This window comes from Oncorhynchus tshawytscha, unplaced genomic scaffold, assembly GCF_018296145.1.
Source record: "Oncorhynchus tshawytscha isolate Ot180627B unplaced genomic scaffold, Otsh_v2.0 Un_contig_2913_pilon_pilon, whole genome shotgun sequence".
Taxonomy (NCBI): domain Eukaryota; kingdom Metazoa; phylum Chordata; class Actinopteri; order Salmoniformes; family Salmonidae; genus Oncorhynchus; species Oncorhynchus tshawytscha.
The window spans coordinates 1-26625 of NW_024608624.1; the positions used below are offsets into that span (position 1 = coordinate 1).

A 26625-nucleotide genomic window follows, 5' to 3' on the forward strand; every position below is an offset into this window, starting at 1 on the left:
AGGAGGTAGAACCTTCTAGACTCACTGGTCTTATTCTATATAATCAGGAGGTAGAACCTTCTAGAAACTCACTGGTCCCATTCTATATAATCAGGAGGTAGAACCTTCTAGACTCACTGGTCCCATTCTATATAATCAGGAGGAAGAACCTTCTAGAAACTCACTGGTCCCATTCTATATAATCAGGAGGTAGAACCTTCTATATAATCAGGAGGTAGACTCACTGGTCTCATTCTATATAATCAGGAGGAAGCACCTTCTATAAACTCACTGGTCTTATTCTATATAATCAGGAGGTAGAACCTTCTAGACTCACTGGTCACATCCTATATAATCAGGACGTAGAACCTTTTAGACTCTCTGGTCCCATCCTATATAATCAGGAGGTAGAACCTTCTAGACTCACTGGTCACATCCTATATAATCAGGACGTAGAACCTTTTAGACTCTCTGGTCCCATCCTATATAATCAGGAGGAAGCACCTTCTATAAACTCACTGGTCTTATTCTATATAATCAGGAGGTAGAACCTTCTAGAAACTCACTGGTCCCATTCTATATAATCAGGAGGTAGAACCTTCTATATACTCACTGGTCTTATTCTATATAATCAGGAGGAAGAACCTTCTAGAAACTCACTGGTCCCATTCTATATAATCAGGAGGTAGAACCTTCTATAAACTCACTGGTCCCATTCTATATAATCAGGAGGAAGAACCTTCTAGAAACTCACTTGTCCCATTCTATATAATCAGGAGGAAGAACCTTCTAGAAACTCACTGGTCCCATTCTATATAATCAGGAGGAAGAACCTTCTAGAAACTCACTTGTCCCATTCTATATAATCAGGAGGTAGAACCTTCTAGAAACTCACTGGTCCCATTCTATATAATCAGGAGGTAGAACCTTCTAGAAACTCACTTGTCCCATTCTATATAATCAGGAGGAAGAACCTTCTAGAAACTCACTGGTCCCATTCTATATAATCAGGAGGTAGAACCTTCTAGAAACTCACTTGTCCCATTCTATATAATTACGAGGCAGAACCTTCTATAAACTCACTGGTCCCATTCTATATAATTACGAGGCAGAACCTTCTAGAAACTCACTGGTCCCATTCTATATAATTACGAGGCAGAACCTTCTTCTGTGCAGTTTTCGTCTGTCCATTTGAAACTGTATTCTGCAACACAATTTAGAATGAAGTTCTAGTCATTTTCCTACTATTGTCTGACAACACAAAATAATAGTATTTCCTTATAAAACAGAGGCTGTACCTGCTTGAGAGGAATAGAGCAACTTGATCCACGTACTGGGGGTAGATTCTCAGTTTCAAGATCATGGAATATAGATTGTTGTTTCAGCGCAGTTTCACTCATTTTGGCATCTGTCTCCCACTTCTGTAAAAGTGAAAACAGTGTGGTGTATTTTAGGTTAAGTCTGCTATATAAGGATGTGTGTATCGGTCTCATTACCTACAGCTACACTACTATGGTATTACTACTAATACAAAAGTCTCAATACTACTTACAAGTGTTGTTACAAAGTCACTGATCTCTGTTAACCCAGAACTAAAATCTTGAAATCATTTTGGTCAGATGTTTGACGTTTAACGTAGTCTCTCCACGACAGATTACAAAGTAAAATTGGCACAGTGAGACGCCACAAAAAACTTTGAGACAACGTCGCGTGGCAAACGGACAGTACCTTGAGTTCGTCCGTGATCTGACCCCATTCATCTCCAGAGAAGCAGGCGGCGGTGGCTGGGGGGTTGTCCTTTCTGAGGGCACGACTTTTAGGGTCCAGCCTCTCCAGACGACTCTCACAGAACTGTATCAGATGGGGATAGATACCCTCATCTCCAGACCTGGCGTAAAATAGTTGACAGTGAATTTCAGAACATCTTATCAGGAGAACACAGAGATGTACACTTGTCTGGCATAACACAGAGATATTCACTTGTCTGGCATAACACAGAGATATTCACTTGTCTGGCATAACACAGAGATATTCACTTGTCTGGCATAACACAGAGATGTACACTTGTCTGGCATAACACAGAGATATTCACTTGTCTGGCATAACACCGGGTCCTCAGGAACGAACAAACAAACAACAAAAATAGCACGTTGATCCCCATTTCAGTTCTGAATTAGTTTTGTACTATGTGTGTTAACTCTTTTGTCCATTTCTCGCTTAGATTGTTATGTTGAAAACCACCAGCTGTAGCCTAAACCTAACTTAACCCCTGAATCATTTACCTTAGATTGTTATGTTGAAAACCACCAGCTGTAGCCTAAACCTAACTTAACCCCTGAATCATTTACCTTAGATTGTTATGTTGAAAACCACCAGCTGTAGCCTAAACCTAACTTAACCCCTGAATCATTTACCTTAGATTGTTATGTTGAAAACCACCAGCTGTAGCCTAAACCTAACTTAACCCCTGAATCATTTACCTTAGATTGTTATGTTGAAAACCACCAGCTGTAGCCTAAACCTAACTTAACCCCTGAATCATTTACCTTAGATTGTTATGTTGAAAACCACCAGCTGTAGCCTAAACCTAACTTAAACCCTGAATCATTTACCTTAGCATTGTCAGCATCATTGAAAACCACCTTAGCACGTCAGCATCATTTACCTTAGCACCCTCAGCATCAACTTAGCACGCTCAGCATCATTTACCTTAGCACCCTCAGCATCATTTACCTTAGCACCTCAGCATCATTTACCTTAGCACCCTCAGCATCATTTACCTTAGATTGTTATGTTGAAAACCACCAGCTGTAGCCTAAACCTAACTTAACCCCTGAATCATTTACCTTAGATTGTTATGTTGAAAACCACCAGCTGTAGCCTAAACCTAACTTAACCCCTGAATAATTTACCTTAGCACGCTCAGCATCATTTCCCTTAGCACGCTCAGCATCATTTACCTTAGCACCCTCAGCATCATTTCCCTTAGCACGCTCAGCATCATTTACCTTAGCACGCTCAGCATCATTTACCTTAGCACCCTCAGCATCATTTACCTTAGCACGCTCAGCATCATTTACCTTAGCACGCTCAGCATCATTTACCTTAGCACGCTCAGCATCATTTACCTTAGCACGCTCAGCATCATTTACCTTAGCACGCTCAGCATCATTTACCTTAGCAGCTCAGCATCATTTACCTTAGCACCCCAGCATCATTTACCAGCATCATTTACCTTAGCACCCTCAGCATCATTTACCTTAGCACCCTCAGCATCATTTACCTTAGCACCCTCAGCATCATTTACCTTAGCACCCTCAGCATCATTTACCTTAGCACGCTCAGCATCATTTACCTCAGCATCATTTACCTTAGCACCTCAGCATCATTTACCTTAGCACCCTCAGCATCATTTACCTTAGCACCCTCAGCATCATTTACCTTAGCACCAGCTCAGCATCATTTACCTTAGCACCCTCAGCATCATTTACCTTAGCACGCTCAGCATCATTTACCTTAGCACCCTCAGCATCATTTACCTTAGCACCCTCAGCATCATTTACCTTAGCACGCTCAGCATCATTTACCTTAGCACCCTCAGCATCATTTACCTTAGCACGCTCAGCATCATTTACCTTAGCACCCTCAGCATCATTTACCTTAGCACCCTCAGCATCATTTACCTTAGCACCCTCAGCATCATTTACCTTAGCACCCTCAGCATCATTTACCTTAGCACCCTCAGCATCATTTACCTTAGCACGCTCAGCATCATTTACCTTAGCACCCTCAGCATCATTTACCTTAGCACCCTCAGCATCATTTACCTTAGCACGCTCAGCATCTTGCCCAAGTATTTCACATCAGTGCATTTGCCAATGTAGCCGTAGTCTAGGTGATCCACTGGAACTGCTGCGGCGGAAGTGGTCCCCGCTGGCACCTCTTGAGTTAGAAGTGAGGAAACTATCTCTGCATTCATGGCTGACCTGTTGACGACAACAACTAAATGTCTATGCGTTACTAAAGCGACATTTACTAAGTTGTGGCTAAGTCTAGTAGCTACTGCCTGGGTCCTGCGGCTCTGTGTTTTGACAACAATACTAGCTCGCTGAAGTTAGCAGTTTGGTTTAACGTTACTGTCAGGGAAGACAGTTAAAAACATTTATTTCACCTTTATTTAACTAGTCAAGTCATGGATGGTTGAAAAGTACTGTGAAAAGTCAATGTCCTTACTCACCAAACAACAACCCGTGTCACGGACGGAATGAGAAATTGTATATATTTAGAGAAATAATAACTCGCTACGATGTAACGTTATCTAGCGACCTGTGTGTGTGTCTCATCAACCGAGCAACTCTGCGCGTTTCGTTACTATGGTGACCAGTGTACCCGGTACGGTGGCCGCAGGGGGGTGCGATTCTGGTGACCTGTGTACCCGGTACGGTGGCCGCAGGGGGGTGCGATTCTGGTGACCTGTGTACCCGGTACGGTGGTCGCAGGGGGTGCGATTCTGGTGACCTGTGTACCCGGTACGGTGGCCGCAGGGGGTGCGATTCTGGTGTGACCTGTGTACCCGGTACGGTGGCCGCAGGGGGGGGGGGATTCTGGTGACGATTCTGGTGACCTGTGTACCCGGTACGGTGGCCGCAGGGGGGTGCGATTCTGGTGACCTGTGTACCCGGTACGGTGGTCGCAGGGGGGTGCGATTCTGCTTGTTTTGTGGAAGAGACAAACATCTTTGGCGCTTCAGGTAGTTACTTCCTCCAGTAGATGCCGACGTCACGTCAAAGATGGTGCAGTACTGGTCGATGTCACTCTGTTTAACAGCAACATAGTAACACTGCACACACCCTATTTTTTGCAGACATTGGCTCCTTTGATCAATCAGGTTTGATACTTGTGTTGTTGTTGCGGAAAGGTCTGCAGGGCGCCGGTATCCCCCCCCCCCCACTTGCACTTACTGACAAATGACTTGTTGTTGACAATCCATCAACGTCTGGGCCAAAGTCTTGGATTTTCTTACGAGGAATATTAAACAAACAGTTATAATTAGTAATATATTCCAAGTTACTTGAACTATAAACTGGGGAAAGAGAATTCACCAGGACATATGAGTGTATGACTGGAACGAACTACAAAAATAGCTGAAGCTGGAGACGTATATTTCCCTCACTAACTTTAAACATCTGCTATCTGAGCAGCTAACCGATCGCTGCAGCTGTACATAGTCCATCTGTAAATAGCCCACCCAATCTACCTACCTCATTCCCATATTGTTTTTTATTTACTTTTCTGCTCTTTTGCACACCAGTATTTCTACTTGCACATCATCTGCTCATCAATCACTCCAGTGTTATTTTGCTCAATTGTAATTACTTCGCTACTATGGCCTATTTATTGCCTCCTCACGCCATTTGCACGCACTGTTTATAGACTTTCTTTTTTTCTTCTATTTTCTATTGTATTAATGACTGTAAGTTGTGTTTACTCCATGTGTAACTCTGTGTCGTTGTATCTGTCGCACTGCTTTGCTTTATCTTGGCCAGGTCGCAGTTGTAAATGAGAACTTGTTCTCAACTGGCCTACCTGGTTAAATAAAGGTGAAATAAAAGTATGATCCACCAGGTGGATTTTCAGAGAGTGGGTTTTCCTGAATGAGAGGATAGGGGGCGGAGTTGATCAAGACCATCTTACCTAAACTACTTCCCTAATGTAAAGAGAGAGAGAGGGAGCAGAGTTGAGGGTCTTCATTTTATCCAGACAGTGTCTAACGCGTGGTTAGTGTGCGGAGCACAACAGTCCGTTGTCTAGGGCATGACGGCGACTAGCCATGCATAAACAGACAGGGCAGACAGACAGACAACAGGAAATAATGGGCTCCAGCTATACCTCATAAACAACCAGCTTGTTGTTCTGTTCATGTTTTATCCAGCCAGTCGCTGTCTGAGTTGACCGAGTATCGACCGTTCGCATCTCGTCTCAGTCTTCTTTCCATATTTTCTCTTCATCTCTCCTCTCGTTCTTCTTCACCATGGGATGTTCTTCGTCCAGCACACAGACTGTCGATGAGGAGAAGAGACCGGGGACAAAACCCGAGGAGTCCAACGGAGACACATTTGGTGAGTAACTTATATTTTTGTCAGGTTCCGCTGACAGTGACACTTTAAAAAAAAAAGTTTTGTCAGAATGTGTCAAAGTAACCCGTTTTTTCCTCCAATTTAGAATAGTTGTCACACTGCAGAAGGTTGTGTTATATGCATAGATTTTTGTCTTACTTTTAAACATTTTTTTTACCATATGACATTGTGATTGCATAGATGTTTTTGTTTTTGAAGGGGGCAAGGTTCTGGAAAAGAGACATTGTTCCAACACTTCAGCATGGTTACACTTTGCTCTTCTGAAGTCTTTTGGTGGTGCCCTTCGTACATCAGCCCATGTCACAAAGTGCTGTACAGAAACCCAGCCTAAAAGCCCCAAACGGCAAGCAATGCAGGTGTAGAAGCACGCTCCTCGTGTGTATATATTGTATTATATATTATAGAATAACTTTTTATTATGATTACTACCTGCTGTTAATATTTACTCAGTTATTGGTGATTTTAGTTTTCCGATCAAACGGCTGTGGAAAACGCTGCATTCTTTGCAGTACATCTGCACCCTGAGGCTATAGGGTTCTGACCCAACCTGTTAGTTAGCCTGTACTGTGTCATATCCCTGAGGCTATAGGGTTCTGACCCAACCTGTTAGTTAGCCTGTACTGTGTTATATCCCTGAGGCTATAGGGTTCTGACCCAACCTGTTAGTTAGCCTGTACTGTGTCATATCCCTGAGGCTATAGGGTTCTGACCCAACCTGTTAGTTAGCCTGTACTGTGTCATATCCCTGAGGCTATAGGGTTCTGACCCAACCTGTTAGTTAGCCTGTACTGTGTCATATCCCTGAGGCTATAGGGTTCTGACCCAACCTGTTAGTTAGCCTGTACTGTGTTATATCCCTGAGGCTATAGGGTTCTGACCCAACCTGTTAGTTAGCCTGTACTGTGTCATATCCCTGAGGCTATAGGGTTCTGACCCAACCTGTTAGTTAGCCTGTACTGTGTCATATCCATGAGGCTATAGGGTTCTGACCCAACCTGTTAGTTAGCCTGTACTGTGTCATATCCCTGAGGCTATAGGGTTCTGACCCAACCTGTTAGTTAGCCTGTACTGTGTCATATCCCTGAGGCTATAGGGTTCTGACCCAACCTGTTAGTTAGCCTGTACTGTGTCATATCCCTGAGGCTATAGGGTTCTGACCCAACCTGTTAGTTAGCCTGTACTGTGTCATATCCCTGAGGCTATAGGGTTCTGACCCAACCTGTTATTCCTGAGGTTAGGGCCTGTACTGTTAGCCACTGTGTCATATCCCTAAGGCTAAAGGGTTCTGACCCAACCTGTTAGTTAGCCTGTACTGTGTCATATCCCTGAGGCTATAGGGTTCTGACCCAACCTGTTAGTTAGCCTGTACTGTGTCATATCCCTGAGGCTATAGGGTTCTGACCCAACCTGTTAGTTAGCCTGTACTGTGTCATATCCCTGAGCTATAGGGTTCTGACCCAACCTGTTAGTTAGCCTGTACTGTGTCATATCCCTGAGGCTAAGGGTTCTGACTTCCAACCTGTTAGTTAGCTGTGCCTGTGGCACGGCCTGTACTGTGTCATATCCCTGAGGCTATACAGGTTCTGACCCAACCTGTTAGTTAGCCTGTACTGTGTCATATCCCTGAGGCTATAGGGTTCTGACCCAACCTGTTAGTTAGCCTGTACTGTGTCATATCCCTGAGGATATAGGGTTCTGACCCAACCTGTTAGTTAGCCTGTACTGTGTCATATCCCTGAGGCTATAGGGTTCTGACCCAACCTGTTAGTTAGCCTGTACTGTGTAAATACTTCAGTTAGTTATTGAACCCATTGCCTTCTATGGTTGTGAAGTCTGGGGACCAACTAAGAATTCACAAAATGGGACAAACACCTAATTGAAACTCTGCACTTTGTGTACAACGCAAAACCCCAAACAATGCATGCAGAGCAGAATTAGGACGATACCCACTAATGATCAAAATCCAGAAAAGAGCTGATAAATTCTACAACCACCTAAAAGGAAGCGATGCCCAAACCTTCCATAACAAAGCCATCACCTACAGAGAGATGAACCTGGAGAAGAGTCCCCTCAGCCAGTTGGTTTTGGGGCTCTGATCACAAACAGACCACCTCCAACTACTCCCAGAGTCGTACTACATACCACCCCAAACTCCTCCCAGAGTCATACTACATACCACCCCAAACTCCTCCCAGAGTCATACTACATACCACCCCAAACTCCTCCCAGAGTCGTACTACATACCACCCCCAACTCCTCCCAGAGTCGTACGACATACCACCCCCAACTCCTCCCAGAGTCGTACGACATACCACCCCCAACTCCTCCCAGAGTCATACTACATACCACCCCCAACTCCTCCCAGAGTCATACTAAATACCACCCCAATTCCTCCCAGAGTCATACTATATACCACCCCAAACTCCTCCCAGAGTCGTACTACATACCACCCCAACTCCTCCCAGAGTCATACTACATACCACCCCAACTCCTCATACTACATACCAGTACTACCCCAACTCCTCCCAGAGTCATACTACATACCACCCCAACTCCTCCCAGAGTCATACTACATACCACCCCCAACTCCTCCCAGAGTCATACTACATACCACCCCCAACTCCTCCCAGAGTCATACTACACCACCCCAACTCCTCCCAGAGTCATACTACATACCACCCCAACTCCTCCCAGAGTCATACTACATACCACACCCAACTCCTCCCAGAGTCATACTACATACCACACCCAACTCCTCCCAGAGTCATACACACCCAACTCCTCCCAGAGTCATACGACATACCACCACCCAACTCCTCCCAGAGTCATAACTACCACACCCAACTCCTCCCAGAGTCATACTACATACCCCAACTCCTCCCAGAGTCATACTACATACCACCCCCAACTCCTCCCAGAGTCATAGTTACTCCTCCCAGAGTCCACCCCAACTCCTCCCAGAGTCGTACCAACCCCCAGACTCCTCCCAGAGTCGTACCCCCAACTCCCCCAACTACAGACCACCCCAACTCCCCAGAGTCGTACCACCCCCAACTCCTCCCAGAGTCGTACCACACCATGAGTGAGAAATTCTGCCTTATGGAAGATGTCCTCCCAGGAGTTTAGACCTACCCTGGACATTTGAGAACCTCATGGCCAATGGAAGTTATAGACCTACCTGCATTGGCCTATAGGCTATGGACCATGGTTTCTTATAGAAGACCGCATGGACATTTGGCCTACAGGCTATGGAAGTTATAGACCTACTGCATTGGCCTACAGGCTATGGAAGTTATAGACCTACCGCATTGGCCTACAGGCTATGGAAGTTATAGACCTACCGCATTGGCCTACAGGCTATGGATGTTATAGACCTACTGCATTGGCCTACAGGCTATGGAAGTTATAGACCTACCTCATTGGCCTATAGGCTATGGAAGTTATAGACCTACCTCATTGGCCTACAGGCTATGGAAGTTATAGACCTACCTCATTGGCCTACAGGCTATGGAAGTTATAGACCTACCGCATTGGCCTACAGGCTATGGATGTTATAGACCTACTGCATTGGCCTACAGGCTATGGATGTTATAGACCTACTGCATTGGCCTACAGGCTATGGATGTTATAGACCTACCGCATTGCCCTATAGGCTATGGAAGTTATAGACCTACCGCATTGGCCTATAGGCTATGGAAGTTATAGACCTACTGCATTGCCCTATAGGCTATGGAAGTTATAGACCTACTGCATTGGCCTATAGGCTATGGAAGTTATAGACCTACTGCATTGCCCTATAGGCTATGGAAGTTCAACCTTTCGGTGCAACCTTTCGGTGACTAGTCCAACACTCTAACCACTAAACAACCTGCCACCCCACAACTCATTAGAGTTACCAGCCTCAGATATTACATCCCAAATAAATGCTTTATAGAGTTCAAGTAACAGACATCTCAACATCAACTGTTCAGAGGAGACTGCGTGAATCAGGCCTTCATGGTCGAATTGCTGCAAAGAAACCCTGAAGGACACCAATAAGAAGAAGAGACTTGCTTGGGCCAAGAAACACGACCAATGGATATTAGACCGGTGGACATCTGTCTTTTGGTCTGATGAGTCCAAATTTGAGATTTTTGGTTCCAACCGCTGTCTTTGTGAGACACAGAGTAGTTGAACGGATAATCTCTACATGTGTGGTTCACTCCGTGAAGCATGGAGGAGGAGGTGTGGTGGTGCTTTGCTGGTGACACTGTCTGTGATTTATTTAGAATTCAAGGCATACTTAACCAGCATGGCTACCTAGCGTTCTGCAGAACACTATCTTTTGTTGTTCAACAGGACAATGACCCAACACACCTCCAGGCTTCGTAAGGGCTATTTGATTAAGAAGGAGAGTGATCGAGTGCTGCATTAGATGACCCGACCTCAACCCAATTGAGATGGTTTGGGATGAGTTGGACCGCAGAGTGAAGGAAAAGCAGCCAACAAGTGCTCAGCGAATGTGGGAACTCCTTCAAGACTGTTGGAAAAGCATTCCAGGTTAAGCCTGGTTGAGAGAATACCAAGAGTGTGCAAAGCTGTCGTCAAGGCAAAATGTGGCTACTTTGAAGAATCTCAAATATAAAAAATATTTTGATTTGTTAAAACCATATGTGTTAATTCATAGTTTTGATGTCTTCACTATTATTCTACAATGAGTAGGTGTGCCCAAACTTGTGACTGGTTCATCAACTGGCATTTCCATCAATAAATAAAAAGCATTATTTTGCAGAAATATTTTTTATTTATTGCCTTTTTATTTTTAATGTAAAATTTTAATTTTTTTAATTATTTCTAATGGAAGCCCTGGTACCCATAGAGAGCCCTGGTACCCATAGAGAGCCCTGGTACCCACAGAGAGACCTGGTACCCACAGAGAGGCCTGGTACCCACAGAGAGGCCTGGTACCCACAGAGAGGCCTGGTACCCACAGAGAGGCCTGGTACCCACAGAGAGGCCTGGTACCCACAGAGAGGCCTGGTACCCACAGAGAGGCCTGGTACCCACAGAGAGGCCTGGCTGACACAGGGACCATATTGTCCATTCATGGGGCCTGCCTGGCTCTGGTCCTGCCTGCCACATGGCTTCTACACACCAGGACCAGGCACAGCTGAGGGCATGATGTAATCATTTAACATACACTGACACTGTGTTCTCACTTCCCTGTTGTTACTGCCTGACCATCAGTATGTCTTTATACAGGTTGTTCCTGTCTGACCATCAGTATGTCTTTATACAGGTTGTTACTGCCTGACCATCAGTATGTCTTTATACAGGTTGTTACTGTCTGACCATCAGTATGTCTTTATACAGGTTGTTACAGAGGGACCATCAGTATGTCTTTATACAGGTTGTTACTGAGGGATGTCTTTATACATGTATGTCTTTATACAGGTTGTTACTGAGGGACCATCAGTATGTCTTTATACAGGTTGTTACTGTCTGACCATCAGTATGTCTTTATACAGGTTGTTACTGTCTGACCATCAGTATGTCTTTATACAGGTTGTTACTGAGGGACCATCAGTATGTCTTTATACAGGTTGTTACTGTCTGACCATCAGTATGTCTTTATACAGGTTGTTACTGACCATCAGTATGTCTTTATACAGGTTGTTACTGTCTGACCATCAGTATGTCTTTATACAGGTTGTGTTACTGGGACCATCAGTATGTCTTTATACAGGTTGTTACTGAGGGACCATCAGTATGTCTTTATACAGGTTGTTACTGAGGGACCATCAGTATGTCTTTATACAGGTTGTTACTGGACCATCAGTATGTCTTTATACAGGTTGTTACAGTATGTCTTTATACAGGTTGACTGTCTGACCATCAGTATGTCTTTATACAGTTATGAGGGACCATCAGTATGTCTTTATACAGGTTGTTACTGAGGGACCATCAGTATGTCTTTATACAGGTTGTTACTGAGGGACCATCAGTATGTCTTTATACAGGTTGTTACTGAGGGACCATCAGTATGTCTTTATACAGGTTGTTACTGAGGGACCATCAGTATGTCTTTATACAGGTTGTTACTGAGGGACCATCAGTATGTCTTTATACAGGTTGTTACTGAGGGACCATCAGTATGTCTTTATACAGGTTGTTTGAGGGACCACAGTATGTCTTTATACAGGTTGTTACTGTCTGACCATCAGTATGTCTTTATACAGGTTGTTACTGTCTGACCATCAGTATGTCTTTATACAGGTTGTTACTGTCTGACCATCAGTATGTCTTTATACAGGTTGTTACTGAGGGACCATCAGTATGTCTTTATACAGGTTGTTACTGAGGGACCATCAGTATATCTTTATACAGGTTGTTACTGAGGGACCATCAGTATGTCTTTATACAGGTTTTAGAGGGACCATCAGTATGTCTTTATACAGGTTGTTACTGTCTGACCATCAGTATGTCTTTATACAGGTTGTTACTACTGACCATCAGTATGTCTTTATACAGGTTGTTACTGAGGGACCATCAGTATGTCTTTATACAGGTTGTTACTGAGGGACCATCAGTATGTCTTTTATACAGGTTGTCTTTTACTGTTACTGACCATCAGTATGTCTTTATACAGGTTGTTACTGTCTGACCATCAGTATGTCTTTATACAGGTTGTTACTGCGTGACCATCAGTATGTCTTTATACAGGTTGTTACTGCCTGACCATCAGTATGTCTTTATACAGGTTGTTACTGCCTGACCATCAGTATGTCTTTATACAGGTTGTTACTGTCTGACCATCAGTATGTCTTTATACAGGTTGTTACTGTCTGACCATCAGTATGTCTTTATACAGGTTGTTTGGGTCTGTATGTTTCAGGGTGTTGTTGTAGTGCCATCTCTAGCAGTGTGTCTGTCTGTTTCAGGGTGTTGTTGTAGTGCCATCTCTAGCAGTGTGTCTGTCTGTTTCAGGGTGTTGTTGTAGTGCCATCTCTAGCAGGGTGTTGTTGTAGTGCCATCTCTAGCAGTGTGTCTGTATGTTTCAGGGTGTTGTTGTAGTGCCATCTCTAGCATTCTGTCTGTATCAGGGTGTTGTTGTAGTGCCATCTCTAGCCGTCTGTCTGTATCAGGGTGTTGTTGTAGTACCATCTCTAGCAGTGTTTCTGTTTCAGGGTGTTGTTGTAGTGCCATCCAGTTAGCCAGCCAGGTCACCTGGAGATGCTCTCTGTCTTCGTCCCGGGAGGCTGGCGTCACCTCTGAAATGTTTTATTGTACCATGCTACTACTCTGTACATGTGGCACTGCATGGTCGTGATCTGTCCCATCTAACAGCACTGTCTCACCAGCTGTATGCCAGCCAAACCCACAGTGGGGCCCCCGGGTCCCATCCCCCAGCTCTCTTCTCCCTCTGTCCAGGGATTGACTAGCTGTTTTGACTGGGATCTCTGTCATCTTTGGATGGTAATCATGTTGACACACGAGTCATCCATGCCAAGAGAGGCTCTGTCTGTCTCTGTCCCGCCAGCCAGCCAGCTACAGACAACAGTTGTCCTGTCCCTGAGAGCTAGCTGACTGTACCGTCTGTCTGTCTCTGTCCCACCAGCCAGCTACAGACAACAGTTGTCCTATCCCTGAGAGCTAGCTGACTGTACAACTGTAACTGCAGCATATATTTCCTCATCACCCCATAGCTCCTCATCACCCCATAGCTCCTCATCACATCACCCCATAGCTCCTCATCACATCACCCCATAGCTCCTCATCACATCACCCCATTGCTCCACATCACCCCATTGCTCCTCATCACCCCATAGCTCCTCATCACATCACCCCATAGCTCCTCATCACATCACCCCATTGCTCCTCATCACCCCATAGCTCCTCATCACCCCATAGCTCCTCATCACCCCATTGCTCCTCTCATCACCCCATAGCTCCTCATCACATCACCCCATAGCTCCTCATCACATCACCCCATAGCTCCTCATCATCACCCCATAGCTCCTCATCACATCACCCCATAGCTCCTCATCACATCACCCCATAGCTCCTCATCACATCACCCCATAGCTCCTCATCACATCACCCCATAGCTCCTCATCGCATCACCCCATAGCTCCTCATCGCCCCATAGCTCCTCATCACATCACCCCATAGCTCCTCATCACATCACCCCACCCCATAGCTCCTCATCACCCCATAACTCCTCATCACATTGCCCCATAGCTCCTCATCACATCCCCACCCCATAGCTCCTCATCACCCCACCCCATAGCTCCTCATCACATCACCCCATAGCTCCTCATCACATCACCCCATAGCTCCTCATCACATCACCCCATAGCTCCTCATCACATCACCCCATAGCTCCTCATCACATCACCCCATAGCTCCTCATCACATCACCCCATAGCTCCTCATCACATCCCCATAGCTCCTCATCATCATCACCCCATAGCTCCTCATCACCCCATAGCTCCTCATCACCCCACCCCATAACTCCTCATCACCCCACCCCATAGCTCCTCATCACCCCACCCCATAGCTCCTCATCACCCCACCCCATAGCTCCTCATCGCCCCCATAGCTCCTCATCGCCCCATAGCTCCTCATCGCCCCATAGCTCCTCATCGCCCCATAGCTCCTCATCGCCCCATAGCTCCTCATCGCCCCATAGCTCCTCATCGCCCCCATAGCTCCTCATCACACGCCCCATAGCTCCTCATCACATCGCCCCCCATAGCTCCTCATCACATCGCCCCATAGCTCCTCATCACATCGCCCCATAGCTCCTCTTCACATCGCCCCGTAGCTCCTCTTCACATCGCCCCATAGCTCTCATCACATCGCCCCGTAGCTCCTCTCATCGCCCCATAGCTCCTCATCACATCACCCTGTAGCTCCTCATCACATCACCCTGTAGCTCCTCATCACATCACCCTGTAGCTCCTCATCACATCACCCTGTAGCTCCTCATCACATCACCCTGTAGCTCCTCATCGCCCCGTAGCTCCTCATCACATCGCCCGTAGCTCCTCATCACATCGCCCCGTAGCTCCTCATCACATCGCCCCGTAGCTCCTCATCACATCGCCCCGTAGCTCCTCATCACCCCGTAGCTCCTCATCACCCCGTAGCTCCTCATCACCCCGTAGCTCCTCATCACCCCGTAGCTCCTCATCTCATCACCCCATAACTCATCACTCCATAACTCCTCATGTAGACCTCCAAATCCATCTCTCTCTGTTTGCTTGTCTTCCATTGGTCTGGTTGGTTCCTATTTTGTGCCAGCCCATCACATTCCTTTCCAGTCATTGCTCCCTGGTCTTTAGGGACAACGACAGTCAAACCAAACCGGGAAGCTGCAGTGTCTAATTTGATCATTTTTTGGTTTATGTCATGCATGAAACAATCAGGGGGAGTTAACAGTGACATGGATTAAATAATACAAAGGGTTGTGATCAGTCTAAGAACAGATTTCTTGAACTGTTTTTGCAGGCAGACTGGTCCCAGATCTGTTAGTGTTATCTTGCCAACTCCTATGGTAATTCATTGTATTGTGAAACGTCCTAGACGTAGGCTATACAACACAAACAGATCTGGGACCAGTCTCAGACTATCTGTTGTGTGTTTCCCAGGTGTCCGGTAGCCTACCACTTGGATGGATATGTCCCCCATCTGGTCTGTATCATTCATATACACTTCCTCGTCCAGTTTCATAACTAGGGTGAACCTTGTCCTCAGGGCTCAGAGAAAACCACAGGTTGTTTTCAATAAATCACATTCTTCAACCCCCCCCTGGGGAAATGGAAGATGAGTTTTTCATCTTTTTAAGTTCTGCATGTCCTAGAAATTCTCTGTCTTTTATTGTTTTCCCTCACTGCTGAGTCAAACCAACTGGACTCTCTTACCAAGGGGCCCACTTTCTGTTCAGTCTTATTTCAATGGCAGTTTAAATACTTCAGGATGCTCCAACAACCAAAGCATTAGAATACCAAAGGGGAAAACGGTTCCCCTCTTCACAACATAATGGTCGATTTAACATGACGGGTACCCTGAAGAGTCAGTGTCACCTTTGACAGCAAATGGTACATTTGACCTTTCTGAACTTTGGCATCTGCAACAGCGACACCAACAGTGAACAGCTCATCGTTGTTCTACGTTCTGTAGATTGATTTGTTGCTTTACATCTAATCCCTGACATCTAATCCCTGACTTCTAATCCCTGACATCTAATCCCTGACATCTAATCCCTGACATCTAATCCCTGACATCTAAAGCACATTTTCCATGTGGAAACCTGTAGTTATTTGACTAATTATAAAGGAGTTTGTGACTGATAGTACTGTAGTGGTTCAGTCTCAGTATGTAATAGATTTAGATGGAATGTTCCATTAGATCAGCAGCATGTATGTAATAGATTTAGATGGAATGTTCCATTAGATCAGCAGCATGTATGTAATAGATTTAGATGGAATGTTCCACTAGATCAGCAGCATGTATGTAATAGATTTAGATGGAATGTTCCATTAGATCAGCAGCATGTATGTAATAGATTTAGATGGAATGTTCCACTAGATCAGCAGCATGTATGTAATAGATTTAGATGGAATGTTCCACTAGATCAACAGCATGTATTACTCTGTATGTAATAGATTTAGATGGAATGTTCCACTAGATCAACAGCAACCCCCTGAAGACTGATGGCCCATATGCCATTGTTTCAGATAAATACAAACCATGTTTCTAACCGCGTTTCAGATCAATACTGACCGCGTTTCAGATCAATACTGACCGCGTTTCAGATCAATACTGACCGCGTTTCAGATCAATACTGACCGCGTTTCAGATCAATACCGACCGCGTTTCAGATCAATACAGACCGCATTTCAGATAAATACTGACCGTTTCAGATTTGACAGATCAATACTGACAGCGTTTCAGATCAATACTGACAGCGTTTCAGATCAATACTGACGCGTTTCAGATCAATACTGACCGCGTTTCAGATCAATACCGACCGCGTTTCAGATAAATACAAACCATGTTTCTAACCACGTTTCAGATCAATACTGACCGCGTTTCAGATCAATACCGACCGCGTTTCAGATCAATACCGGCCGCGTTTCAGATCAATACCGGCCGCGTTTCAGATCAATACTGGCCGAGTTTCAGATCAATACCGGCCGCGTTTCAGATCAATACAAACCGCGTTTCAGATAAATACAAACCATGTTTCTAACCGAGTTTCAGATAAATACAAACCTCGTTTCAGATAAATACTGACCGCGTTTCAGATAAATACTATGTTAACCTTGCGTCTCCTTACTGAGCTTTAAACCTCTCATCTCTGTCAGTTGCACAATCTTTTCTTTAGTTGGCTGTGGCAGTAGATCATGGATTGGGTTAGCAGGAGTTACTATGGAATGTTTTAGGTGTTACCGTGGCAGTAGATCATGGATTGGGTTAGCAGGAGTTACTATGGAATGTTTTAGGTGTTACCGTGGCAGTAGATCATGGATTGGGTTAGCAGGAGTTACTATGGAATGTTTTAGGTGTTACTGTGGCAGTAGATCATGGATTGGGTTAGCAGGAGTTACTATGGAATGTTTTAGGTGTTACTGTGGCAGTAGATCATGGATTGGGTTAGGTGTTACTGTGGCAGTAGATCATGGATTGGGTTAGCAGGAGTTACTATGGAATGTTGTAGGTGTTACTGTGGCAGAGTGCTGCATGTGTCTGAAGATGGATGACTACAACACAACTAGATTGGTTCATAAACAACACAGACACAGGGTCAATGCTGATAAGTCATAATTGCTTGAATTTCAGGCATTCAAGCCAATCAGAACAAATCAAATCAAATGTATTTATATTGCCCTTCGTACATCAGCTGATATCTCAAAGTGCTGTACAGAAACCCGGCCTAAAACCCCAAACAGCAAGCAATGCAGGTGTAGAAGCACGGTGGCTAGGAAAAACTCCCTAGAAAGGCCTTCTCACAATGGACTTATCATACAAGGCTCTACAGACATGGAATGTTTTAGGTGTTACTGGATTGGTTCATGACAACACAGACACACCAAGGTCATAACTTCCAGCCTATCAGATCCTTCATTAGTTCAACTTAACCAATATGTTTGGTATTCAATAAAGCGCGGAAACGGTTTGCAGTGATCTTCTATCAGGAACGTTACAGGTGGATCTGGTGTCAGATGTCAGGTTAAACCTAGAAATACATTTCTCTCATGAACCTCCATGTTTTTCTGTGTTTTTATTCCAGTTGTCGGGAATGGTCACATCTCGGAGGACACGGAGACCATCGCTGACCAGATGCAGCTTCCTGTCCAGAGTGCCCTGACTGATGACTCTGAGGAACCCGTCATCATGGCCTCAGAGGCCCTGGAGACCATGGGGTCTGGATGGGAGGAGGACCAGGTCCTGGAGATGCTGGCTGCAGCCGAGCCAGACGTTCCCCCTGAAGCCCCTGCTGAGGCTGCAGCCGTCCCTTCAGAGGATGTGGTCTTAGTAGAGGCTGTGGTCCCAGTGGAGGTGGTGGACCCTGTTGAGGCTGTCGTGGTTGAGGCCGCTCCTGTGGCAGAGGCTCCTGCTGAGACAGTGGTGTCTGAGGAGGCTCCGGTTGTTGAAACTGGAGCTGCAGTGGAGGTGGCTACCCTGGTCGAGGCAGCTGCACCTGTGGAAGCTGCTGCCCCAGTCGAGGTGACTGAAACTGTCCCAGAGGCAGCTCCAGCCCCGACAGAGGAGACCCCAGCTCCAGCCCCGACAGAGGAGACCCCAGCTCCAGCCCCGACAGAGGAGACCCCAGCTCCAGCCCCGACAGAGGAGACCCCAGCTCCAGCCCCGACAGAGGAGACCCCAGCTCCAGCCCCGACAGAGGAGACCCCAGCTCCAGCAGCGGAGACCCCAGCTCCAGCCCCAAAAGAGGAGACCAAAGATGCTCCAGCCCCTGTGGCCGCTGTCCCTGAACCAGTAACCCCTGCTGCTGAGCCTGTGGCCGCTGTCCCAGAGGGGGCCCCCGCTGTGGAGGCCCCTGCACCCAGTGACCCCATAACTGACCTTGTTGTTGCTGCTGAGCCTGCAGCAGAGCCAATAACCACCCCTGTGGCTGTGGAGGCCCCTGTAGCAGCCGTTGCCAATGAGCCTGTGGAGGCCCCAGGACCAGTGGAGGCCCCAGGTGAGGTGGCAGCTCCAGCCCCAGAGCCTGCAGTAGAGACTCCTACCCCTGCTCCCGAAGCCGCCCCTGAGCTAACACCAGCCGCCCCTACCCCTGCCCCAGAGCTAACACCAGCCACCCCTGCTCCTGTGGCCCCGCCTACTCCTGCCCCAGAGCTAACACCAGTCACCCCTGCTCCTGAGGCCCCGCCTACTCCTGCTATCTCAATCCCAGAGATTGATGGTATGTACTCCTCCTTTAACGCTTCATCCTCACGGACACAATCACTCTACATATTTAAACCATCGTCAAACCCTGTCTTACGATGGTGTCTTTACCAGGCTCACAAATAGTTGCATTGCGATTATGGTGTGGTCACATTTCACCTCAGTAACACAGCACCAACTGATTTGTACTGAGGGACAATTAAATTCCACAGAGCAAAATGGCTGCCATTTATTGTCCTGATTAGCCCCAGGGAGGTTATGATTGTTCTTCCAGCTCATAGATTCACTAAATTGCTATGTTACCTAGAACACCTGTCTCTCCTGACCTAAATAAGGTGTGTCAGTCAGTCTGTTGTAGCCTGCCGGATCAGGCTTATCTGGAAAAGGGTTGGTCCTCCCGTGCCACAGGCACAAATATCTGAGAAGACATCGCTGCAAACATGCATGATGTGGGGAGAGACGGTGAGCACGAGACGTGGGGAGAGACGGTCAGCATGTGATGAGACGTGGGGAGAGACGGTGAGCGTGTTCAGACCTGGGCGGCAGTGTAGCCTAGTGGTAAGCGCATTGGACTAGTAACCGAAAGGTTGCAAGTTCAAATCTCTGAGCTGACAAGGTACAAAATCTGTCGTTCTGCCCCTGAACAGGCAGTTAACCCACTGTTCCTAGGCCGTCATTGAAAATAATAATTTTTTCTTAACTGACTTGCCTAGTTAAATTAAGGTAAAATAAAAAAAATATTTAAAAAAACAGACCAGCGTATTTACTCACCCACAGAGTTGTTTGAAGACTGTTGTACAGAGTCTATAAGTAGGTGAAATGTATTCTCACAAACGTAGCATACCCCCCATAGTCTCCTTACCTCCTTACCTCACTGGTTAGGATACCAAGAGGTATCCAACACCATCACTGAGTAGGAGTAGAAATCAGACACCCTGACTGACTAGGAGGAGGTATCCGACACCCTGACTGACTAGGAGGAGGTATCAGACACCCTCACTGACGAGGAGGAGGTATCAGACACCCTCACTGACGAGGAGGAGGTATCAGACACCCTCACTGACGAGGAGGAGGTATCAGACACCCTCACTGACGAGGAGGAGGTATCCGACACCCTCACTGACTAGGAGGAGGTATCAGACACCCTCACTGACGAGGAGGAGGTATCAGACACCCTCACTGACGAGGAGGAGGTATCAGACACCCTCACTGACGAGGAGGAGGTATCAGACACCCTCACTGACGAGGAGGAGGTATCCGACACCCTCACTGACGAGGAGGAGGCATCCGACACCCTCACTGACGAGGAGGAGGCATCCGACACCCTCACTGACGAGGAGGGGGCATCCGACACCACCCTCACTGACGAGGAGGGGGCATCAGACACCCTCACTGACGAGGAGGAGGCATCAGACACCCTCACTGACGAGGAGGAGGCATCAGACACCCTCACTGACGAGGAGGAGGCATCAGACACCCTCACTGACGAGGAGGAGGCATCAGACACCCTCACTGACGAGGAGGAGGCATCAGACACCCTCACTGACGAGGAGGAGGCATCAGACACCCTCACTGACGAGGAGGAGGCATCAGACACCCTCACTGACGAGGAGGAGGCATCAGACACCCTCACTGACGAGGAGGAGGCATCCGACACCCTCACTGACGACGAGGAGGAGGCATCCGACACCCTCACTGACGACGAGGAGGAGGCATCCGACACCCTCACTGACGACGAGGAGGAGGCATCCGACACCCTCACTGACGACGAGGAGGAGGCATCCGACACCCTCACTGACGACGAGGAGGAGGCATCCGACACCCTCACTGACGACGAGGAGGAGGCATCCGACACCCTCACTGACGACGAGGAGGAGGCATCCGACACCCTCACTGACGACTAGGAGGAGGCATCCGACACCCTCACTGACGACTAGGAGGAGGCATCCGACACCCTCACTGACGACTAGGAGGAGGCATCCGACACCCTCACTGACGACTAGGAGGAGGCATCCGACACCCTCACTGACGACTAGGAGGAGGCATCCGACACCCTCACTGACGACTAGGAGGAGGCATCCGACACCCTCACTGACGACTAGGAGGAGGCATCCGACACCCTCACTGACGACTAGGAGGAGGCATCAGACACCCTCACTGACGACTAGGAGGAGGCATCAGACACCCTCACTGACGACTAGGAGGAGGCATCCGACACCCTCACTGACGACTAGGAGGAGGCATCCGACACCCTCACTGACGACTAGGAGGAGGCATCAGACACCCTCACTGACTAGGAGGAGGCATCAGACACCCTCACTGATTTAGGAGGAGGTATCCTGACTCCAAAACTGATTTCCTGTTAACATCAGGACAGATAATGCTGCCTGTAAGACATCATGCAGTAGTCTCTCCAGACACCATGCAGTAGTCTCTCCAGACACCATGCAGTAGTCTCTCCAGACACCATGCAGTAGTCTCTCCAGACACCATGCAGTAGTCTCTCCAGACACCATGCAGTAGTCTCTCCAGACACCATGCAGTAGTCTCTACTGAAGGACTAAAAGCTGTTCTAGTGTGTCACTTCTTCCTGAGGCCCTGACCAACACAATAGCCCCAGTCACGCAGTCTGAGACACCCTCTCTCTCCTCCCTCTCGCCCCCTCTGTCTTTCTCTCTCTCTCTCTCTCTCTCCCCCTCTCTCTCTTTCTCACCCCCTCTGTCTTTCTCTCTCTCTTTCTCTCCCCCCCTCTCTCTTTCTCTCTCCCCCTCTCCCCCCCTCTCTCATTGTGCTCTGTGAATTACCCAGATAAGACTTCTGCACTGTTGCCTGGGATAACATAAAACATGTTAATGTCCTCTCTCCTCACTCCTCAGTTCTGATGCAAATGTTTGTCAAGTGAACTGTACATTTTGACGTGACCGTTGGGAGAGCAGAGGAGAATTGAGTCTGTCTAGTGACTCGTAGTAGGTCATTAGGTAGATAATTAATGTTTACTCATGGCCCCTTGTCATGGAATAGTTGAGATTAGGTTATTATCCCACTGTTCTGGCCAAAGCATGTCAGAACCCCACCATAAATCTCTACAGTCACAATAGAATCTTCACAATCACAATAGAATCTTCACAATCACAGTAGAATCTTCAGAATAGAATCTACACAATCACAATAGAATCTTCACAATCACAATAGAATCTTCACAATAGAAACTTCACAATTACAATAGAATCTACACAATCACAATATAATCTTCACAATTACAATATAATCTTCACAATAGAATCTTCACAATTGAATTTTCACAATCACAATATAATCTTCACAATTACAATAGAATCTTCACAATCACAATAGAATCTACACAATCACAATTGAATTTTCACAATCACAATAGAATCTACACAATCATAATAGAATTTTCACAATCACAGTATAAAATGTTCATAATCACAGTTGTAGCATGAATCAACCCTCTTTCTTTTAGTGGAGCAGATAGTGAAATTATTCTGTGTTTAAATGAGGGTGAAGATAAGTCCAGCATGTCTGTTTGAGTTGGGGAGATTTCCCCTGAGTCACAGAGGAAAAGCCATGCTCTGTTTCAGGGCTATGTTCAGCTATAGGTAACCCGTCTATGTAGTGCTGCCCAGGAAAATGTGATGAGCCCAAAGTTCTGTTACCTAATATCCACTACCAGGAAAACCACTGCTACTGTACAGCCCACTATGTGTAGGCCTACAGTCAGTTCCTGTGGTTACGGGTACTGTACAGCCCACTATGTGTAGGCCTACAGTCAGTTCCTGTGGTTACGGGTACTGTACAGCCCACTATGTGTAGGCCTACAGTCAGTTCCTGTGGTTACGGGTACTGTACAGCCCACTATGTGTAGGCTATGTGTAGGCCTACAGTCAGTTCCACGGGTTACAGCCCCTATGTACAGTTAGGCCCACAGTCAGTTCCTATGGTTACGGGTACTGTACAGCCCACTATGTGTAGGCCCACAGTCAGTTCCTATGGTTACGGGTACTGTACAGCCCACTATGTGTAGGCCACAGTCAGTTCCTATGGTTACGGGTACTGTACAGCCCACTATGTGTAGGCCTACAGTCAGTTCCTGTGGTTACGGGTACTGTACAGCCCACTATGTGTAGGCCACAGTCAGTTCAGTTCCTATGGTTACGGGTACTGTACAGCCCACTATGTGTAGGCCCACAGTCATGGTTACGGGTACTGTACAGCCCACTATGTGTAGGCCCACAGTCAGTTCCTATGGTTACGGGTACTGTACAGCCCACTATGTGTAGGCCCACAGTCAGTTCCTATGGTTACGGGTACTGTACAGCCCACTATGTGTAGGCCCACAGTCAGTTCCTATGGTTACGGGTACTGTACAGCCCACTATGTGTAGGCCCACAGTGGTTACGGGTACTGTACAGCCCACTATGTGTAGGCCTACAGTCAGTTCCTGTGGTTACGGGTACTGTACAGCCCACTATGTGTAGGCCCACAGTCAGTTCCTGTGGTTACGGGTACTGTACAGCCCACTATGTGTAGGCCCACAGTCAGTTCCTATGGTTACGGGTACTGTACAGCCCACTATGTGTAGGCCTACAGTCAGTTCCTGTGGTTACGGGTACTGTACAGCCCACTATGTGTAGGCCCACAGTCAGTTCCTATGGTTACGGGTACTGTCAGTTCCTATGGTTCGGGTACTGTGGTTACGGGTACTGTACAGCCCACTATGTGTAGGCCCACAGTCAGTTCCTGTGGTTACGGGTACTGTACAGCCCACTCATGTGTAGGCCCACAGTCAGTTCCTGGTTACGGGTACTTACAGCCCACTATGTGTAGGCCCACAGTCAGTTCCTATGGTTACGGGTACTGTACAGCCCACTATGTGTAGGCCCACAGTCAGTTCCTATGGTTACGGGTACTGTACAGCCCACTATGTGTAGGCCTACAGTCAGTTCCTATGGTTACGGGTACTGTACAGCCCACTATGTGTGTGGTTACGGGTACTGGCCCACAGTCAGTTCCTATGGTTACGGGGGCCCACTGTACAGCAGTTCCTATGGCGGGTACTGTACATGCTGTAGGCCCACAGTCAGTTATGGTTACGGGTACTGTACAGGCTATGTGTAGGCCACTCACTCACTCAGCCCGCTCACTCAGTTCCTATGGTTACGGGTACTGTACACTCACTCCTACAGTCAGTTCTCTGTGGTTATGGGTACTCACTCACTCACCACTCACCAGACATGCAGACTGAGTAGTAGAGCTCTCCAGTGGTTCCTAGTCTGTCCGTCTGCCCCTCCACTCTCCAAACACAAAGAACAAACTGTCCTTTTTAGGCAGAGAGAGAGGACCCACCCCTTCAGTTGCATGTGCTACTGTCAGGAGTTGCATAACTCTCTCTCCCTGTGGTGAATGCTGTTTGCATGGCTGGACACACACCCTATAACCAGGTTATTCACCAACCTGGCTCTGCTGAACAAGATGATCTGGTAACAGAGAGAGGTTTGACTCTAGGGCTCTCTGCTACTATACCAAGCCGGCTCTGCTGAACAAGATGATCTGGTAACAGAGAGAGGTTTGACTCTAGGGCTCTCTGCTACTATTCACCAAGCCGGCTCTGCTGAACAAGATGATCTGCTAACAGAGAGGTTTGACTCTGGGGCTCTCTGCTACTATTCACCAAGCCGGCTCTGCTGAACAAGATGATCTGCTAACAGAGAGGTTTGACTCTGGGGCTCTCTGCTACTATTCACCAACCTGGCTCTGCTGAACAAGATGATCTGGTAACAGAGAGAGGTTTGACTCTAGGGCTCTCTGCTCCGTCTTTGTTGTTCTATGCTAATAGTTCAATGGCACGAAGGCCGTTCATGTTGGAATGTCACACATTAACTACACACACACACACACACACACACACACACACACACGACCCGCCAGGCGTTGATTTCCTGTGTGTGTTGTTTTCCAGGTGTTCCGGTGGTTGTGTCGGAGGTGGCACAGGAAGCAGCAGCCTTGGTGTTGGCTGGAGTGGCACAGGAAGCAGAGAAAGACAAGAAACAGAACTAAGAAGAGAGGTCAAGCTGAGGAGGCCGCTGGTAAGACCCCCCCCCCTCCCCTCCCCAGATGATACCCAGACAGAACAGACCCCCCCCCCCTCCCCAGATGATACCCAGACAGAACAGACCCCCCCCCCCCCCTCCCCAGATGATACCCAGACAGAACAGACCCCCCCCCCCTCCCCAGATGATACCCAGACAGAACAGACCCCCCTCCCTCCCCAGATGATACCCAGACAGAACCCCCCTCCCCTCCCCAGATGATACCCAGACAGAACAGACCCCCCCCCCTCCCCTCCCCAGATGATACCCAGACAGAACAGACCCCCCTCCCCAGATGATACCCAGACAGAACAGACCCCCCCCCTCCCCAGATGATACCCAGACAGAACAGACCCCCCTCCCCTCCCCAGATGATACCCAGACAGAACAGACCCCCCCCTCCCCTCCCCAGATGATACCCAGACAGAACAGACCCCCCCCCTCCCCTCCCCTCCCAGATGATACCCAGACAGAACAGACACTCATTAAAAACATTGAACTATTCTCACAGATGATGACATGCCACAAAGCAAATTCAATGTAAAACAACAACGTGAATCTTTCATTGAATATAAATTATTTTGAATTTCCCCAATTTCAAGGACTTGATGATGTGTGTATAAGGGCATACAAGCAATCTAATTAACTCGATTATTGAATAATGTACTTATGTTACTCGATATACAAGCATATGTAACTAAATACAATTTGTTATGTTTGTGTCTTTCAGTGGCCTGGGAAACACAACCTTCTTGGATAAAACCTCCGTTTTTACATTCAGAGACGATTTGTAGATAAGATGCACAACCCAAAGACCAGGAAGTTAAAACACACACACTCATCTGTCACAACGATGACTGACCAGGAAGTTAAAACACACACACTCATCTACCACAACGATGACTGACCAGGAAGTTAAAACACACACACTCATCTACCACAACGATGACTGACCAGGAAGTTAAAACACACACACCCATCTACCACAACGATGACAGACCAGC

General features: G+C 47.1%; 2 protein-coding genes across 3 annotated transcripts; one reads left to right on the forward strand and one right to left on the reverse strand.

Annotated features, from left to right (window-relative positions):
• Nucleotides 1–1093: 1093 nt before the first annotated feature.
• On the reverse strand, nt 1094–4492 carry spag1b (sperm associated antigen 1b). Its single transcript, XM_042313441.1, has 5 exons — nt 4217–4492; nt 3807–3965; nt 1708–1867; nt 1278–1400; nt 1094–1183 (listed from the first exon to the last, which is right to left on the reverse strand). Exons 2-5 carry the CDS (start codon nt 3956–3958, stop codon nt 1106–1108), a joined length of 513 nt encoding a protein of 170 aa, XP_042169375.1. The 5' UTR covers nt 3959–3965; nt 4217–4492; the 3' UTR covers nt 1094–1105.
• Nucleotides 4493–5636: 1144 nt separating this feature from the next.
• Nucleotides 5637–26625, forward strand: LOC121843669 (skin secretory protein xP2-like). 2 transcript variants are annotated; one of them, XM_042313440.1, is made up of 4 exons: nt 5637–6098; nt 18394–19305; nt 25492–25618; nt 26352–26625. In XM_042313440.1, the coding sequence occupies exons 1-3, from the start codon at nt 6011–6013 to the stop codon at nt 25587–25589; spliced, it is 1098 nt and encodes a 365-aa protein (XP_042169374.1). In that variant the 5' UTR covers nt 5637–6010; the 3' UTR covers nt 25590–25618; nt 26352–26625. The 2 variants fall into 2 exon arrangements, with proteins under 2 accessions (XP_042169374.1, XP_042169373.1); XM_042313439.1 differs by having other exon boundaries at nt 5641–6098; nt 18394–19527.